Here is a 15,534-nt window from a genome sequence, read left to right on the forward strand (position 1 = left end):
ATATTGCATATTGCACAGTTATATACATCACCATCACACACCACATTGGAGTCCGTAATGCTTATGTATTAAAAATAAGTAACTTCTCTTTGTTCCTATTCCTATCAAAGTCAATTCGCTCCTATTGACTTGTCTGGAAATTAGATATCAGACTGCATATAAAGCCAGTGGATGCAATAAGAGAACATGCAGCGTGAAGGGCGATGTCTTCAAGACAGTGATGATACTCTGTTTGGTTAGCAATGATTTTTAAAAGTGCAGCATTAAGAAAAGAGATACTTGGTAACTGGATGCTCAGAACAGAAATGGAGCATCAGCACTTGAGTCAAATGAAAGTGTAAGGAAGAAATGACAAGAAGAAATTACAAGCCTCCGGGGAGACCTCATTGCAGCCTGTCAGTACTTAAAGGGGGCTTATAAAAAAGATGGAGGCAAACTTTTAAGCAGGGCCTGTTGTGAGAGGACAAGGGGGAATGGCTTTAAACTAAAGGGGGTAGATTTGTACTAGATATAAGGAAGAAGTTTTTTACGCTGAGGGTGGTGAAGCACTGGCCCAGGTTGCCCAGAGAGGTGGTGGATGCCCCATCCCTGGAAACATTCCAGGGCAGGTTGGACGGGGCTCTGAGCAACCTGCTCTAGTTGAAGATGTCCCTGCCCACGGCAGGGGGGTTGGACTAGATGACCTTTAGAGGTCCCTTCCAACCCAAACTGTTCTATGATTCTATGATTCTAAATCAAGGCACAAGTGTTATTATTCACATTCGATTCTGAAGCAGTCTCACTGCTCAGAGAGCTTCCACCTGGTAACGAAGAACCCTCTTATGCCAAGATTCAGACTGGAAAAATTGTTTGCTTAACTCTGATAAGGATGTCAGGAGTAGACAATTGGTGTTACAAAAAGCAATAGCAACCTTTTTTTTTTCCCCCCAGCTGTTTAATGTCCCAGAAACGTACTGCCCAAGCACTTGTAGGGAGAGACAGTAAAGGGAGACCATCCATCAGCATCCCTGGCCTTCTCATAAGGTCACAAGAGTTTCTGCTGGCCCACTGACCACATAATTTAGACTAGTGTTCATTTCGTGGCTGTATTTAAACCACTTGGGGCCTGATACTAAAAACATCTCTGCTGTAAAATGAAGCACACTTGAGGCATGCCTATGGGATGGGAATCTGGTATGGGAGCCACTTAGGCCAAGTTCATACATGGGAATCTCAGCTGGGCCTGATCCCAACACTAAATACTGCCTGAGATGTTTGCCATCACAAGAACTGAGAGTAATCTGAACTATTGTGTCTAATATTAATAAATGAGAGTATATTGTGAATGTCATGTGCTTGTAAATTGCTTTAAGCATGGGCTCTGAAGCTGTAAACAGTGTGCTTAAATGAGAGGAAGATGGTGATAGAGATTTCTGTTCCAAACTCGGAAAAATCCAGCTGCTAACCCAACCTCTAGCAGGTATGCCACCATAATTGGTTAAAATGCTCTGTTCAGTGAATGATCTTCTGACAATATTAGATGGCTTTTTATATGGGAACTGGAATCTCCAAGAAAAGTGAAATTCCTGGATGAGATTTGCTCTCAGTTAAGCAAGTGAAATGGAGATAATTAACCACTTTATTAACCTGGAGTCTCACTGATGGAACAGAGGACCAGCTCCATCACCTCCCCTTCACGAAAGCATATACCAGCCACTCTGATTATGCACGGTATGTCAGCAGTATCGTTGACTATAAGTTACTGCTTTCTACTTGGTTAATCACCTGTTGCACTGGACAAGCAGATGGTGTGTATCAGCAATAAAGGGAGCCAGTAACTGAGGGTGGGAGTTAATGGAAATAATTAACACTAAGATAGTCTCTGCTGTCTGATCATTAGCCTTTAGTAGGTATTTAGCTGTCTCCTGTTTTTCCTTCTGTGATGCACAAGGCAGGTGTTTAAGTTGTGATTATTTACACACTCTACTTTACATGCATTATATTTGATCTGATTAGAAAAAAAATACTAAATTATGCCAAAAATAATCCATAGCTGTCACTCAAATACTGGATTACCATGTCACTAATTCTGCCATCCTTGCTCTTGTGACTAGTGCTGCCCTTATGACTTCAATGGGATCGGGCCTTAACAGATTTCAATGAGTCTTTTTGCTCAGTGTGAATCAGGAAGCACTTAATCACCCAGCGTATCTGCAAGAGCTTGTGAGGCTCTTCTTGCAGAGCTCCTCTGATGAGTAGAGTAACGCAGACAGTTTGCACTAATGCTGTAGCAACAGAACGAGAGAACTATGACCTGACAGAATCCTTTAAGAACTGTATGATTACAGAAAATGATGGTCCCTATCCAAGAGAATTGTATAGCTTTAAGGTAAGTTTCATCATAGCTGAATCATCAGGGAGCTAATTGTAATCTGAATGTTAATTCTTTGTGCTTGAGTGAGGTATCGCTAAATGCTAAAGTTAGAGAATAAATTACAAGGAATTTTATGTACAAGTGTTAAAACAAGGCTAGTTTCTGGAACTAGAAAAAAAAGGGGGGGCTTTAGCAATACAGGTAGTTAATTATATTTAACTTGAACGAAAGAAGTCAAGTTTACTTCTAAGGTGGTGAGTTGTTAGACTAAAGTGTTCTAAGTATCGTATTTATACAGCCCAATTTTAACTGATTATTTATGTTGGCATCGTAGCATGGATGAAGAATGTCTCTTTGTATTTTTTTATGACCAAACTGGATAGTGCTTTTTAATGTGTTTTAGTTTGAGGGAAGCTGTGTTCAGTAATACACCTTTGGGCTTCTATGCACTGCATTACAGAAGAAACTATTTCCAAACATAGTCCAACAGAAATTACCGCGTCTGCCTCAAGTGTGGCCTCTTGCTAGTGCAGAAATGTGGAGAAAGATATATCTGAAATTAAAACACAAAAGTAATTTTCTACTCAAAGAGAAAGCTATAATCTGGATAAGTAGCTAAAACAAAATTTACTTTGAATTCATAGTGTGTTTGTTTGATAATGGAGATTCTAAAAGGTCTGTTTTAAGGACCGGTGATGGTGGTAACAGAGAAAGCAATGATCTATACTGGTGGTTTGGAGTAGAATACAATGCTTTTAGGAGAAATGCTAAATACATATTCCATCTTGAACAGCATCAATCTGAGTGGAAATTGCAGTACATCAAATGGGGCCTGTATTAGTGCTCATTTAAAAAAAAAAAATCCAACTCTAGCCTTTTCCCTTGTTAAAATACAATTTCTAGGCTGAACTGGTACTAAACTGAAGCAAACTACTTGCTGGGGCTGAAAGGAAGATGGTGGAGGCTTAGGATAACTTAAGGGGCCTTCCTTACAGCATGAACGGCCTATAAACTGTTGTGCAGATTAACCAGAGGCGGGAACAATGTAGGGTTGGAAAATTAAAAGGCCAGAAAACAGTCTGTGAAAAGGCTGATGAAGTTAGGAATGCCACAGTATTCATGGTTTACTTGGGTTTCTGTTTAGGTTTAGGTGTTTAGGAAGGACAACCACATCAGTGGCTGAAATGGAAATTACTTGGGTGAAGCCAGGTGTTTAGGAAGGACAACCACATCAGTGGCTGAAATGGAAATATTTTTATTGGTGCTAAGGTGTAGTATGCCAGTGACTTGGAAATTGTGCATTAAAAAAGAAAGATGTTAATACTGTTTATAATTCATTATTATTGATCTTTAGGACTCTTGGAAGTGGTTTATTAGCATTAATACCATCATAAAGTACCTGTTAAGAGTATGCCTATGGGAGCATAATCCTGTTTTTGCTGAACTAAATGGCAAAGACTTCCTCTCAACGGTAACATGATCGAGACCTACAGAAAGAGGTCATCTACAACAAAATACAAAATTTTGGAAACTGCTGTTGGATTATTTTAGATATCCACAGGGGTATTATTTAATTTCAGAGATCCCTTGGATGGGTGAGTTTGCAGATTTGAAAGGGCAATATTTTCATATTCCTCTTGTGATGCTGAGCATCTGCAGTGGTGAACTAATACTATCAAATCCTTCTGAAAGTTCCTGTTGAGAAATCCGTAAAAGATGGGATTGATACATGTTGAGATCATGGCCACAAGGTGGCATATTGTAAATGCTAGATTATGATTACAACTCATTAGTGCCTCATAGTTCCAGTCAAAAACAACATTGAATATATTGAGAGGCAACCAGCAAGCTGCAAAAGTCACAACAATTGATATCAACATAATATTAATCCTTTTGTTTTCACTCAGTCTGCTCTCATTCTCTCTCATCCTGTCTATTTTACCATGTCTCCTTCGAAGACACACAAATATCCTGAGATAGCAGATAAAAATAAACCCCAGTGGGAAGCAGTACTGGAAAACCAGCAGACTAGTGGTAAAAATCAGTCGTTCCGTAACAGATGGCCATGCTTCGATGCAAGCAACCTTGTTCTTGTAGAAATCACTATGGAAAGATAGATGTTTGAAGGGTTCATCAGTTAATTGGTGAAATATTAAAAAAGGAATGGCTATTATGAGGGAAAGCCCCCAGATGAAAAGAATTCCCCAGTAAGCATGTGAAATACTAGGCTTCCAGCCACGTGGGTTTACAATTAACTGGTATCTCTCGATAGCAATGAGTACAAGTGAGAAAATGGAGACTGTGACAGATACACTTTGTATGAAAGAACTGATTTTACACATAGCTTCCCCAAATATCCAGTAGTCCATTAAGGTATATGCAACTGTGACAGGAATACACATGATACAGATCAAGACATCTGATAAAGAGAGGTTGGCAATCAAAATGTTGGTAACATTTTGAGCTTCTTTCCGTCTCTTTATTATAATAATCAGGCAAAGATTTCCAAAAATGCCCACTATTGTAACTAATGTGTAGGCTGTAATAAGCAAGAATTCTGCAAGGAAGGAAGGTTGGCATGTGTCAAAGTTTAAAAACTGAGAATAGCTAATGTTTGAGATGGTTTGATTAGACAGAATCTCACTGGGATGCTGAATGGCTTTATCCATCGTGAAGCATCTGCCAACCTATGGACAAAACCTACTATTATTTAGAATATACTTTGTACGGAGCTTTCCAAGGCAATGATTACTACGAGTCTATCTTTGTAGTTGGTGTCCTTCAAGTTTTGAGCAAATCTAATCTAATTAATTATAGCACTGAGAAATCCTGAAAGGAACCAACAGTGGTTGAGTATTAGTGGTTTTTGGTGTATATATGTATATGGATAGAGGTTGATGCTACTTTTCTGAGGTTCTGCACTGACAGTGTTACAGAACTGTAACTGATTGTGATGTATAAGAAATAGCAGTGACAGCTCTGTTTAAACTTGTATGAACATTTTCATGCAAATCCTCCTTTACCAACTGTGGATAAACTTTGCTTTTCAAAATAACATATTTTAAGATCTGTCTCAGCCGAAGATTTAGCAAGGTTTAAAGAATTCCAATGGGGATAATCTGTTGCTTTTTTTATTATCAGAAGAAAGAAGAATTGAGTCCTGATATCACATTGCTAGCTTAGACATCACACATATTTTCTCTAGAACTACAAAGCAATGTGAGCTAATATACCAAATCCTTCTGCTTAATCAAAATGATGTGTGCTTGAGCTTAAGTGATATTCAACACCTCTATGAAGGACATCTTTAAGGGAGTTTCCTGTTCTGTTTATACATTAAAGATAGCAGGCCCTTTTCCCTCAATCTAATCTGAGAAAAATGTAAACCAAACAAAGATCACATCTTAGTTACACATACAATTATTTCCATATCGGTAGTTGCCAAATTGTCTCATTTCCCTACACACCGTGTGCTGTTGTACAAGTTTGACAAATGATACCCCCAAAATTTTCTGTGGTTAAATACAACATGTACTCAAGAGACAGAGAGTTGATTCTTCTTGCAGTTCTAACTTAAACAGTTGTCAAGCAAAAATCTGATATTAGTACAATTCTGTTGTTATAAAACTAATATTCTGCTGAACTTAATTCTTCCCATTAATATCCTGATGGGTTTGAATTTATCATCGAATTAAAGTTAATCCTAAATCAAAGGCTCACCAGCTTTCTGGCCAGAAAGAGGCTATGTTTCCAACCTGGAAAAGGAAAAAAGGAGGATGTAAGGGTTACTTTGAAAGATGGATAAATAGGTTCTACACGTAAACCTTTCAAAACTCAGCTCTAACTCAACTCACCTTAATTCCTTTTTGAAGTAGGAATTATTGGAAAACTAGCAGGAAGGAGGTCATTCTTCACCCCTAGTAATAAATACCACAGTGTTGAGAGCCCTGTGGAGAAAGGAGGATGAAGAAGCAGTGGAAAGTTAAAGAGGATGCGCAAAAAGAAGGGATAGGTGGATGTTTTATTATTACTAGAAATAATTTGTTTCTGTGTAGAAGATTTGTCAACCTTTTTACAGAAACTATTGCCATTATTTAGTCATGAAGGAATAAAAAAATGTTTAGTTGCTTGCACGAGATTAAACACCAAATCCAAGGTTAAACTGGGAACTATGATTCTGTAACTGTTTGCCCCCAGGCACCCAAAGAATATTCCAGCTAGAGTTATATCCTCGACTGCTTTATCCTGGTGCTTCTGCATGACATTAGTTTGGGTGCTTCAAATTAAGATTCTGAAAAAAACAAAACCCAATCACCTTTGGAGGATCTATAACCACTCTCATTCTGATTAAAATACACTTTTCAGCTAGTGTAGTCACGTTGGAGTGAGAAGTGGCTGTAGATTTATGTGACTATATGGGGCCCTGATATTCCAAATATGACTTAATTTGTGGTCAGGGGCCAACGTTAAGCCCTGTAGTCTCCCTGAATAACCCGGCTGGCTCGGTTACAGCTATCTTGAGGGAATGGCATAGAAACTTGCGCAATCATGCTGCAAAAGCTATTGAAGTCTAGTGGCTCAGATAGACTTTGTAGTCCCTTGCAGGTGTCCCTACTCCAGTCAGTCAGGAACAAGAGCTATGTACCCTACTGTGTGGGCACCAGCTTGCAAAAACTCTTCTCCTCATACGTCCAGGAGAAATGGAAGGGATCCTGAAGGTAGCACAGTCAGACCCTGCAGAAACCGATGATGTGGCTGGGCAGCAGCACCTTCAGGCAACATATTTCCTGGAATGCACTGTAAACTACTTTTCCCCTGAAGAAGCACTAATTGCCTGGCTGGATTTATCACACAGAAGGATGTGTGTGCTGGAAGGACAAGAGGCCAACCAGTGGTAAATGTTGCCCTGATGAGCTTTGCTGCCAGTTTAGATGTGTAAGGGTCTAAAGTCTGGCTGCTTTATCCCAAGGGTGATCTTCCTCTTTGCACTGCCTGCGGTATTCACCTGACTGGCAGAGATTTGAGCCCTGCCCTTCGGGAAAAGATTGGGTGTTAGCAGGGGATCTGGCTTGGAAGCGAGATACCTTCAAAGACAAGCTCTACTCTTCTCTGCTTTTTACGTTATCAGGAGAAGCTGTGGGGACTCAAAGGACATGAGGCTGAGCCAGGTTTGTAATATTTTATGCGCTATTTGCTATGCTCGCTTATTTATCCATGGTTGCACAACACGGTTTGATAGTGAGTGCTGAATGTCCTCTCCCAAGAATTCAGTGTGGGTGGTAGGGCTTCTTTGGTACTTTCTACCATTAAAGAAAAGTCCCCGTACTGACCTTGTGATCAGTTCACTCACTACATTAGCTTTTAGCACACTGATCCTCTACATTGTCCTTTTTTCAGGAAAAAGATTAATTTCTTTTCACTGTTTGGTTTGTACTGTGAGTTAAAAAGTGTAGTCTTTAGTACATGTCATTCTGCAAGGCAATTTAAACATTTCCTTGGCAATAAAACAATTACACCTGTCTTTTTTAAACACCTGGAGTATTCATAGCATTAGAAAAATAAGTTTCACTAGTACTTACTGCAGCATGTTGAACTATATTGTAATACATACTGGCATTTTTTAAGCTAGTAAATACTAGCAGAATCAGCACCCTTGAACCACAACTACAGCTGATGTCAGAATTGGATTGAAGTGTTTAATAAGAGAACTAATTCCTTCAATCCCTAATCCATGCATTTTGAAGGAGGTTCTCTACCATAGTGAGAGTTTAACACTACAAGAAATGATAATCCACTTAGCCTAGTTGTTTCATTCCTCTAGGTGCAGAAACATTACTGAAACATGCATAAGCAAAAGAAAGTTAAAAGCATAGTCTAAAATAAAATTAGTTTTAAAAAGGCTTTCTTTCCTAAGTATTTTCTTACCTATGTTAAAGATGCATAGTCCCATCCCTTCAAAGTGACCAGTAAATGTTTTGGTTGCAAACATGGTCTGTTTATTAAGTTCCAAAGTATTGCGCAGATAAAATCTGGAGGAAACTTTCCATGCAATTTTAAATATGATGTACAGAATACAATAATCCTTTAAAAGATATTATTTCAGTAACTTTTACCACAGTTTTATGGATTTTCTGACTTCTTACCTGATGAAAAATTCAAGTCATATCCACACTGCCTTTAACAATTTTTCTTTTCCCTTTTTGAGTTAATTACAAAGCCAGCAAACACATCTCCTTTGTGTATAAAAGAATCCAAAGCAAAGCCATCTGCTGCTAAGGCGATACTTAAACTCTCTTTTCTTCTCTTTCTGAAACAAACCACAGTTCCACAATTTCCAACTGTGACTGGATCCGCCAGTCTGTAGAAAGGCTGCTGAGGAATAAAACAAGCTCTGGAATCAAAGAAGAGGCGAACAGCAATGAGCAGGGAGGAGAAAGGACCAGTAGTCATGGGGATGGTTTTTCCTCCACTGTGCGGCTTCCCTCCGCCCTGTCAAACACCTTATCTTGCAATTTCATTTTTAATTATCTTATCTGTTCTGTAGTGCAAATGTTTTCCCTGTGATGGATTTCATACATAAACATCTGCAGATGGCTTATTGCTTTCTTAACTGAGGGAGATATGAAAATACAGTAAACTGCTTAGAAAGAGCATGCACATCCTATTAAGTGTATCATTTGCTCTATTGCAATTAAGATCATCATGTTTTCATTATAAATTGCTATTTTAGCTTATACTCCAGAGATAGAAAAATATTCCTGAAAAGCGAAGCACATTACACTAGCACATGTTGAAAAGGGGCTTTATTATTATTACTGTTTTGCCAGTAAAAGCCCGTACCTTTTATAGTTGTTTGTTGCTTGTTTATAAAAATCAGCATTCACTAGTACTTACTGCAGCATGTTGAACTATATTGTAATACATACTGGCATTTTTTTAAGCTAATAAATATTAGCAGAACCAGCATATTAAATATTTAGAGTGGACTTTTATGGGATGGGAAAGGAACTGGTCTTTCTTAGGATGTGCTATTTGGTACACTGCTTTTTAAACTCTTGAATTTGTACCTGGGTCCACTCAACCCTAGTATCCCAATCTCTTACGCTGAACCACTCTGTGGCTCTCCAGCACTAGAAAAAGCAGAAGCAATAGAAAATGGGCCAGAGTTAGAATGTGTTTGTGTGGGAACAGCCTCAGGAAAACTAGATGAGAATTCCCTGTTAAATTAGAGAAGTAGAAACTTGCAGACAAAACATTTGAGAGTGTACTGGAGTCTGTCTTACTGTGTCTGTTTTTTTGGAGAGAATGATTTTGAAAAGCAGTAGGACTTTTGGGTTGAGCAAGGCTGATGCTGTACCTAAGGTGCAGGTTAGAACTAATTATCTGAAAATATTGTTAGTTGTCATGCTATTGTATTTGTAGAAAATAGGGGTGGAGGGAGCCTCTGAGATCAGCCAGGCAAACCTCCTGCTTCTAGTATATTTGTGTCTATTCATGATGTATTTGCCTAACGTGTTTTTTAAACATCTGTGGTAATCCTAGATTAGGTAGTCAAGTGCCTAATTTACTGTTAGGAAGACTTCCTTAATGCCTCCCCCTAAAATTTCCTTCACTTTAGTTTAGCCCATTGCTTTTTATTCTAGGTGTGGTCTATGAATTCCGAAATTTTAACCAAAATGCTACAATCGAGCAATGTGAATATGCTTTTCTAAAACATTTCTAGCACTTGCTGGTTTTGATTATGTCAAAAATACTATAAACCCAAAGCTTTTCCAAAGTACTTTAGAATTTCTGCTTCTGGTTGTAGTGTAACCCAGGAAGTGAATCAAGACCTAAAAATGGAATGTGCTAGATATGCATCAGAACAAGCCATAAAAATGCATTATCTGTTTATAAAGGAAATAAGTCAGTAAAATTAAAAGATGCTCTGATCCTATTTATAAATTTCAAACAAAGGTCAGGTTGCTTATTTATAGAGGCCTCTGTTTCTAATATAACACTGTATGCAGTCCTCCATCTGTGGAAAGACTGAAGTGTTTAACGTGTGATCCCCTTGGTTTTACAGTCCTATCAATCTGCTGCCTTCTGTGGATTTAATTTTGTTGTAACCTGTTGTGAATTAGATCATATCCGACATCAGAGGCTTGTGGGTGTAGCTGCTCTTGGTCTGTTTATGCCTGACGTCAAAGGTATGTATACTAAGTGGAATCTGTGGCTGTGTATGAAGGGATCAAGGTATATTGTTTTCAGCCAAATGCTATAGCGTCTGTTTGCAGAAAAGGTTAATGGATAGCAGAATTGTATTTACTTTATATAAATGATCACGTTATTTCTAAATTGCTCAATATTAAGTGATGGGAAAATAGCCTTTATCAGTAGACATTGATAACTAACTGGAAGGCAGGGCTGCAACTGTAGTGAGAAGCAAACTTTATATGTAACCTGGTAACAAAAAGTTAAAATATATTGCAGATAAGACTGCAGTTGGCTTGCCAATGTCAAGTGTAAATTTAGTAACTGCCTTTGTGGGATTTCAGCAGTTCAAAGATGACTGTATCGTAGAAAATGGTAGGAGTCTTGATATGATTTTTAACAGTTTTATTAGGGATTTCTGTCTCAGTTTGCAAAACAAACAAATGAACAAGAAACCTCAAAACAATCAGTGTACTGATTCTCGCTTTACTGAATGCCAATCATTATACTGATTATCACCTCATCACAATCATTCCAATAAAAGCCTGATCCTAAAAGCTTTCCAGGTATGATGTTCCAATTGATTTCAATATGAATATCTTTTCTAAGCACCTGGTTACAGAGCAGCTGGAGGCATGACCTCAGCTTGTGTAAATGTTCCCAAGCCAGTTTTAAACCGGGTGGCAAGCAATCATTACAAGCGCAGAGCTCAGGGCGCTATCATCTGAACCAGCCAGCTCATAGCTAAGCAGGGTCCATGCCTATGAAGTTCAGTCTCACCTTGATTACAGTGAAGGCATACTATTACTCTGGCTCCCAGGCTATGGCATACAGACCATGGGCAGTGTGGAAAACCAGGGTAAGTGATTAGGTGTCATAATAAACAGGTTTGCAAACTTTAAGTTTGTAATAACGTCTGTTGCGTTGGCAACAGCCTGTTGGTGAAAAGTTCTCTAGCATATAAGTCCTTTGAGCTCACCTTTTGCTTTGGCATTTACATGATTCCTTGCCCAGCAGGAATCTTTGCTGATGGCTGACCACTCTAAACTCTTGCTTTTACTTAGTTGCCTCTCCCATGTAGCTGTGCAGCGGTCCTTGTTCCTACCTGGTGCGGCCCCCTTCTTCAGAAAGCAAGATTTAGTGGAGATGGATACATACCACTTCTCAGCTTCCTAGGTGAAAGAGTTCTTTAATAGCAGTTTGGCTAAGAGCTGGTTCAGTGACCTGTAACATCTCTGAAGGATCTGGAATATTTCTTCCTAATAAGTATTATTCTCTATAGCACTTCAAAGAGGCACAGAGAAATAAGCAAGAATAATTGGAAATCTCTTATGTTAGTGTCAGATGTGCCAGTTAATGTCAGAAAAGTAAGATAATATGCTGTGATGGAGGAAAAACACGGTCCCTTCACATTTTCCTGTTTTGTGGAGAGATCAACACCCTAGTAAGGTATCTTTAGCAAATGGGTTATAATTTGACCAAACTAGCAACATCTGAAAATCCACCAAGTATGCACTGGAAATACTTCTCCAAAGATCATGCAGATGGAGAAGGATTGATGTATATGTGTAAGTTGAAACACTGCTTCATGATTCAGAATTTTTTTCTTAATTGGAAAAAATTATCACACAAATCACTCAGGTTCACTACCTGGAGTTTAGGTTTCACTCCTTTACATTGCGCAGCTCTAGAGAATAGCTTTCAATATCCTTGATGCTTCATTCTGGTCTGTACCTCTCAATTAGGTCATGCCTAGAATGAAAAGTCAAGTGTTTTAAAATCTGCTTTAACTTTAAATGCCTTACTTATAATAGCGTATTCATTTTTAAAATTATATCATGCCACGAACTTTCGGCTAATTTCTGGACTTTATTCAGTTGGCATACAATTGAGACGGAGACTGATATACTCTCTGGCTGGAAGGTTAGCATCTTTATTTTTGGGGTCAGCCAAGTTACTTTTCTTACTGAAAAAGAGATAAGAGATGTGAGTAATTGTAATAGGAGCGTGACTGCATTAATTCATATTTTATAATAGTTTCCACTTTCTAAACCCTGATCCAATCCTTTGTAGCTTTCTAGAACTTCTCCAGCTGATGTTTTCCAAGAGTCATCTCTGCCAAAGAATGAATTATTTCAATGGCTCACAGATTTTGGGGGAATATGATCATTTGTATCTCTGTTTTTTTTCCATTATACTGTCTTTTTATAACAACACTGTGAGCACCAAACCCTGCTGTTCTCATGCCATGACATTTTTCACTGTCCTAGTTGTTAATTAAGAAATACTGAAATAATCAGAAGGTTTTTCCTGTTAATCTGTTTCAATTTTCCTGCGTGTTTCAAACTGTAATAACAGTTTTGATTTTCTGAATTAAAATTATGAATTCTAGATTGCTATTTTGTGTCTAGAAAGCCTCGCTTTTATACACCACCTCATTTTAAAACTTCTTGAATAACATGGATGTCTTACAGCTAATTTCAGGCAGGTACATACTGAACTTCATAGCATAACTCCTCCTGCTGTTTTCAAACAAAGCTAAATGTCAGTCACGCAAAAGCACCACAAAAAACACCCTACTGAGGTTCAGTGGAACAAGAAATAGATGGGGCCTAGGAAGAGCTAAGGGGAAAAGAGCAAGTAGATTTTAATTTTAACTGGAAAATACATAAAGAAAGATTTGCAGATGAAAAAGATCAGAGCGTGGCTGAGATTGCTGCTGGCTCCAGGTCTTCCTTTGGCAAAACTTGTGATCCTGGTCTGTCTTGGACTAAGATGAAGTGAAAGATATACCATCTCACATCTGTCGCAGGATTGCTAGATTCTTTGATCCTTGACAAGAACCTTGACTTTTCAGACTGTATTTTGCTGTCTTACTTTCATCCCATCACTTCAAATTATGACCAGCTCTTATATAAACTTTTAGGAAAGAGAAGAAAGGAAATCATCAATTATGACAGAAGAGTGAAAATATGAAAGAGGCAAAGAGAAATTGAGCTTCAGAGGGAAGAGGAGGGAGGGCAGGTTTTAGGGAAAAATGGTAATCTAAGTCCAAAGAAAAGGATGCAAATTCAATTCTTTGATGACTTTCCACTTCACCCTTCACGAAGGTGTGTTTCTGTCTTTCAGCACACTCCTCTTACTAAGGGCTCAGGGAAGATTTTGTTCAGTAAGGTGAACTTTTAATACTACTTACTACTACTACTTACTGAAGAAATAGTTCCTGTGGGTTATTCTGTAGTTACCTTTTTATCTGTAGAATATCTTATTTTGCATTAAGCAAATAAAAGAGAGGGGTAGTGTTTTACTCCCCATCTGAATTTGCACAGGGTAGACATTTTTATCCTGTAGAGTGTCATGTTCAAACTTTAGGTAGGCAAAAGACTGTCTAGTTTCCTCTCAGTGCATTTTAATCGATCTTTTTCAATGAAAACCCTCTCCCAACCAGTGCTAATTCATGACAGTCTCAAAAGTAAGATCACAGATTTGATGTTTATGCAGATTAAAGTACAAACAGCAGAACAGGGTGGAAGATAAATCTTCTGCCAAAAAAAGCAAGAGCGCTCTCAAGGACAGTTGTATCTCTTTTAAGAAGTTCTTCACACTCGTAGCTAAAGCAAGGGGCCAGGATGGGGAAGTTTGTGGTGTCTTCCAATGAACTGCAAAATTACTCTCTGCCTGGGGTGTTGATTTGGGTAGGAACGAGGCTTCTAAAAGTCTGTTAATACCTCTTTGAAATGATTAGATCAAAAATCCTTGCCTGAACGTGTGCGGATCTCAGAGTGATCTGGGAGATTATGGTCGAATCCCTTCTATTCCCAACTGTTTCCACCTATGCACATTTAGAAAATCAGGATGAAATCTGTCTATAGCCAGGATGATGTTATTACAGTCTTCAAGGAGCATAACGTCGATGCAGAACTAATTCAGCAAACAGTCTGCATGAAGGAATCCTGGAGGTTTCAAAATGCTTTCCGTCTGTTGAAAGGTAAAACCAGGCCTAAATCTAGAGGATTGCACTATACTAACAAAACGTACTTAAATTCATTAAAAAAATCCAGTTCATAGTTTAAAAAAAAAAAAAATCAATACCTGTTGACTATGGAAGCCAACCACACCGATATAAACTAGATTAAAGAGGTTGAAACAAATTAAAAGGATATGACTTTGTGTTTATACGAGGGTTTAGATAATCAAAATATTTATAACTTACAAGAGCTACTTTTGACTCCTTAATGTCCTTCTATTGCCCCGATGCTCTTTTCCAAAACTTCAGTATTCCTTTTCTATCTTAGAAGTTTGGACCCATTAAACAGCATGAGAGAATTATGTTTCTTTAGTGACAAAAATCGCTATAAAGACTTCCTTAATAACTTATTTTGTATCAGATTTTACTCAGAATATTTGGTAACAGGAAGTCTAGTGCTGGAAAGGGACTGTTCAAATGCCTCTGTTTTTATGATCTTTTAAGCAGCGGTGCCCTCCTGTGGACTCTCAGTAGTATGCTTTCTACTGGAGTAACTGGAACGCTTTATGCATGAAACCAATGTGGTTTTCCTTCCTTCTAACACCAACTAAAATATCCCGTGAAGACATTTAACACGGTGCATTATTTGGGCGGTGCCTCTGGTTTGAGAAACGTGTTTTCTTTAGGTGGTGACAGAGGTGGAGCTTTTACCTGTGTTAGAAACTTAAACTGCGCATACAATGAATTTTTATTGTATAGGTTGTTATGTTTTCTTTGTTATCTGTTGAGGCCATAATTAGCTCCTCTTAATTTTTCTTCCTTTTTGCTGTAAATTATTAAGGGTCTATAAAACTCTCGTGGGTTATTTTCTACATGAAAGAGATATTAATTTATTTTGGGAAGGGCCACACAGTTTTTACAATAAGTGGTTGGCAAAATATATTTTTGTATTTCCTGTAATTGTGTGGAGCTTGCAGACGGTCTCTGGGAAGAAGCTTTTTTTTTTTTTTTTTTTTTATAA

General features: G+C 38.2%; 1 protein-coding gene and 1 long non-coding RNA gene across 2 annotated transcripts; both read right to left on the reverse strand.

Annotated features, from left to right (window-relative positions):
* Nucleotides 1–3,900: 3,900 nt before the first annotated feature.
* On the reverse strand, nucleotides 3,901–5,083 carry LOC103904419 (neuropeptide Y receptor type 6). Its single transcript, XM_009285900.1, has one exon. It carries the CDS (start codon nucleotides 5,020–5,022, stop codon nucleotides 3,901–3,903), a length of 1,122 nt encoding a protein of 373 aa, XP_009284175.1. The 5' UTR covers nucleotides 5,023–5,083.
* Nucleotides 5,084–6,073: 990 nt separating this feature from the next.
* On the reverse strand, nucleotides 6,074–8,929 carry LOC109279676. The gene is made up of 3 exons (XR_002086282.1): nucleotides 8,497–8,929; nucleotides 6,208–6,300; nucleotides 6,074–6,108 (listed from the first exon to the last, which is right to left on the reverse strand). It is a non-coding gene; the product is annotated as an uncharacterized LOC109279676 (long non-coding RNA).
* Nucleotides 8,930–15,534: the final 6,605 nt, after the last annotated feature.

This window comes from Aptenodytes forsteri, unplaced genomic scaffold, assembly GCF_000699145.1.
Source record: "Aptenodytes forsteri isolate BGI_AS27 unplaced genomic scaffold, ASM69914v1 Scaffold54, whole genome shotgun sequence".
Lineage (NCBI taxonomy): Eukaryota > Metazoa > Chordata > Aves > Sphenisciformes > Spheniscidae > Aptenodytes > Aptenodytes forsteri.

Coding starts and splice junctions, on each gene's coding strand:
- LOC103904419 (XM_009285900.1), bottom strand. CDS start 5,022: ATGGATAAAGCCATTCAGCATCCCAGTGAGATTCTGTCTAATCAAACC.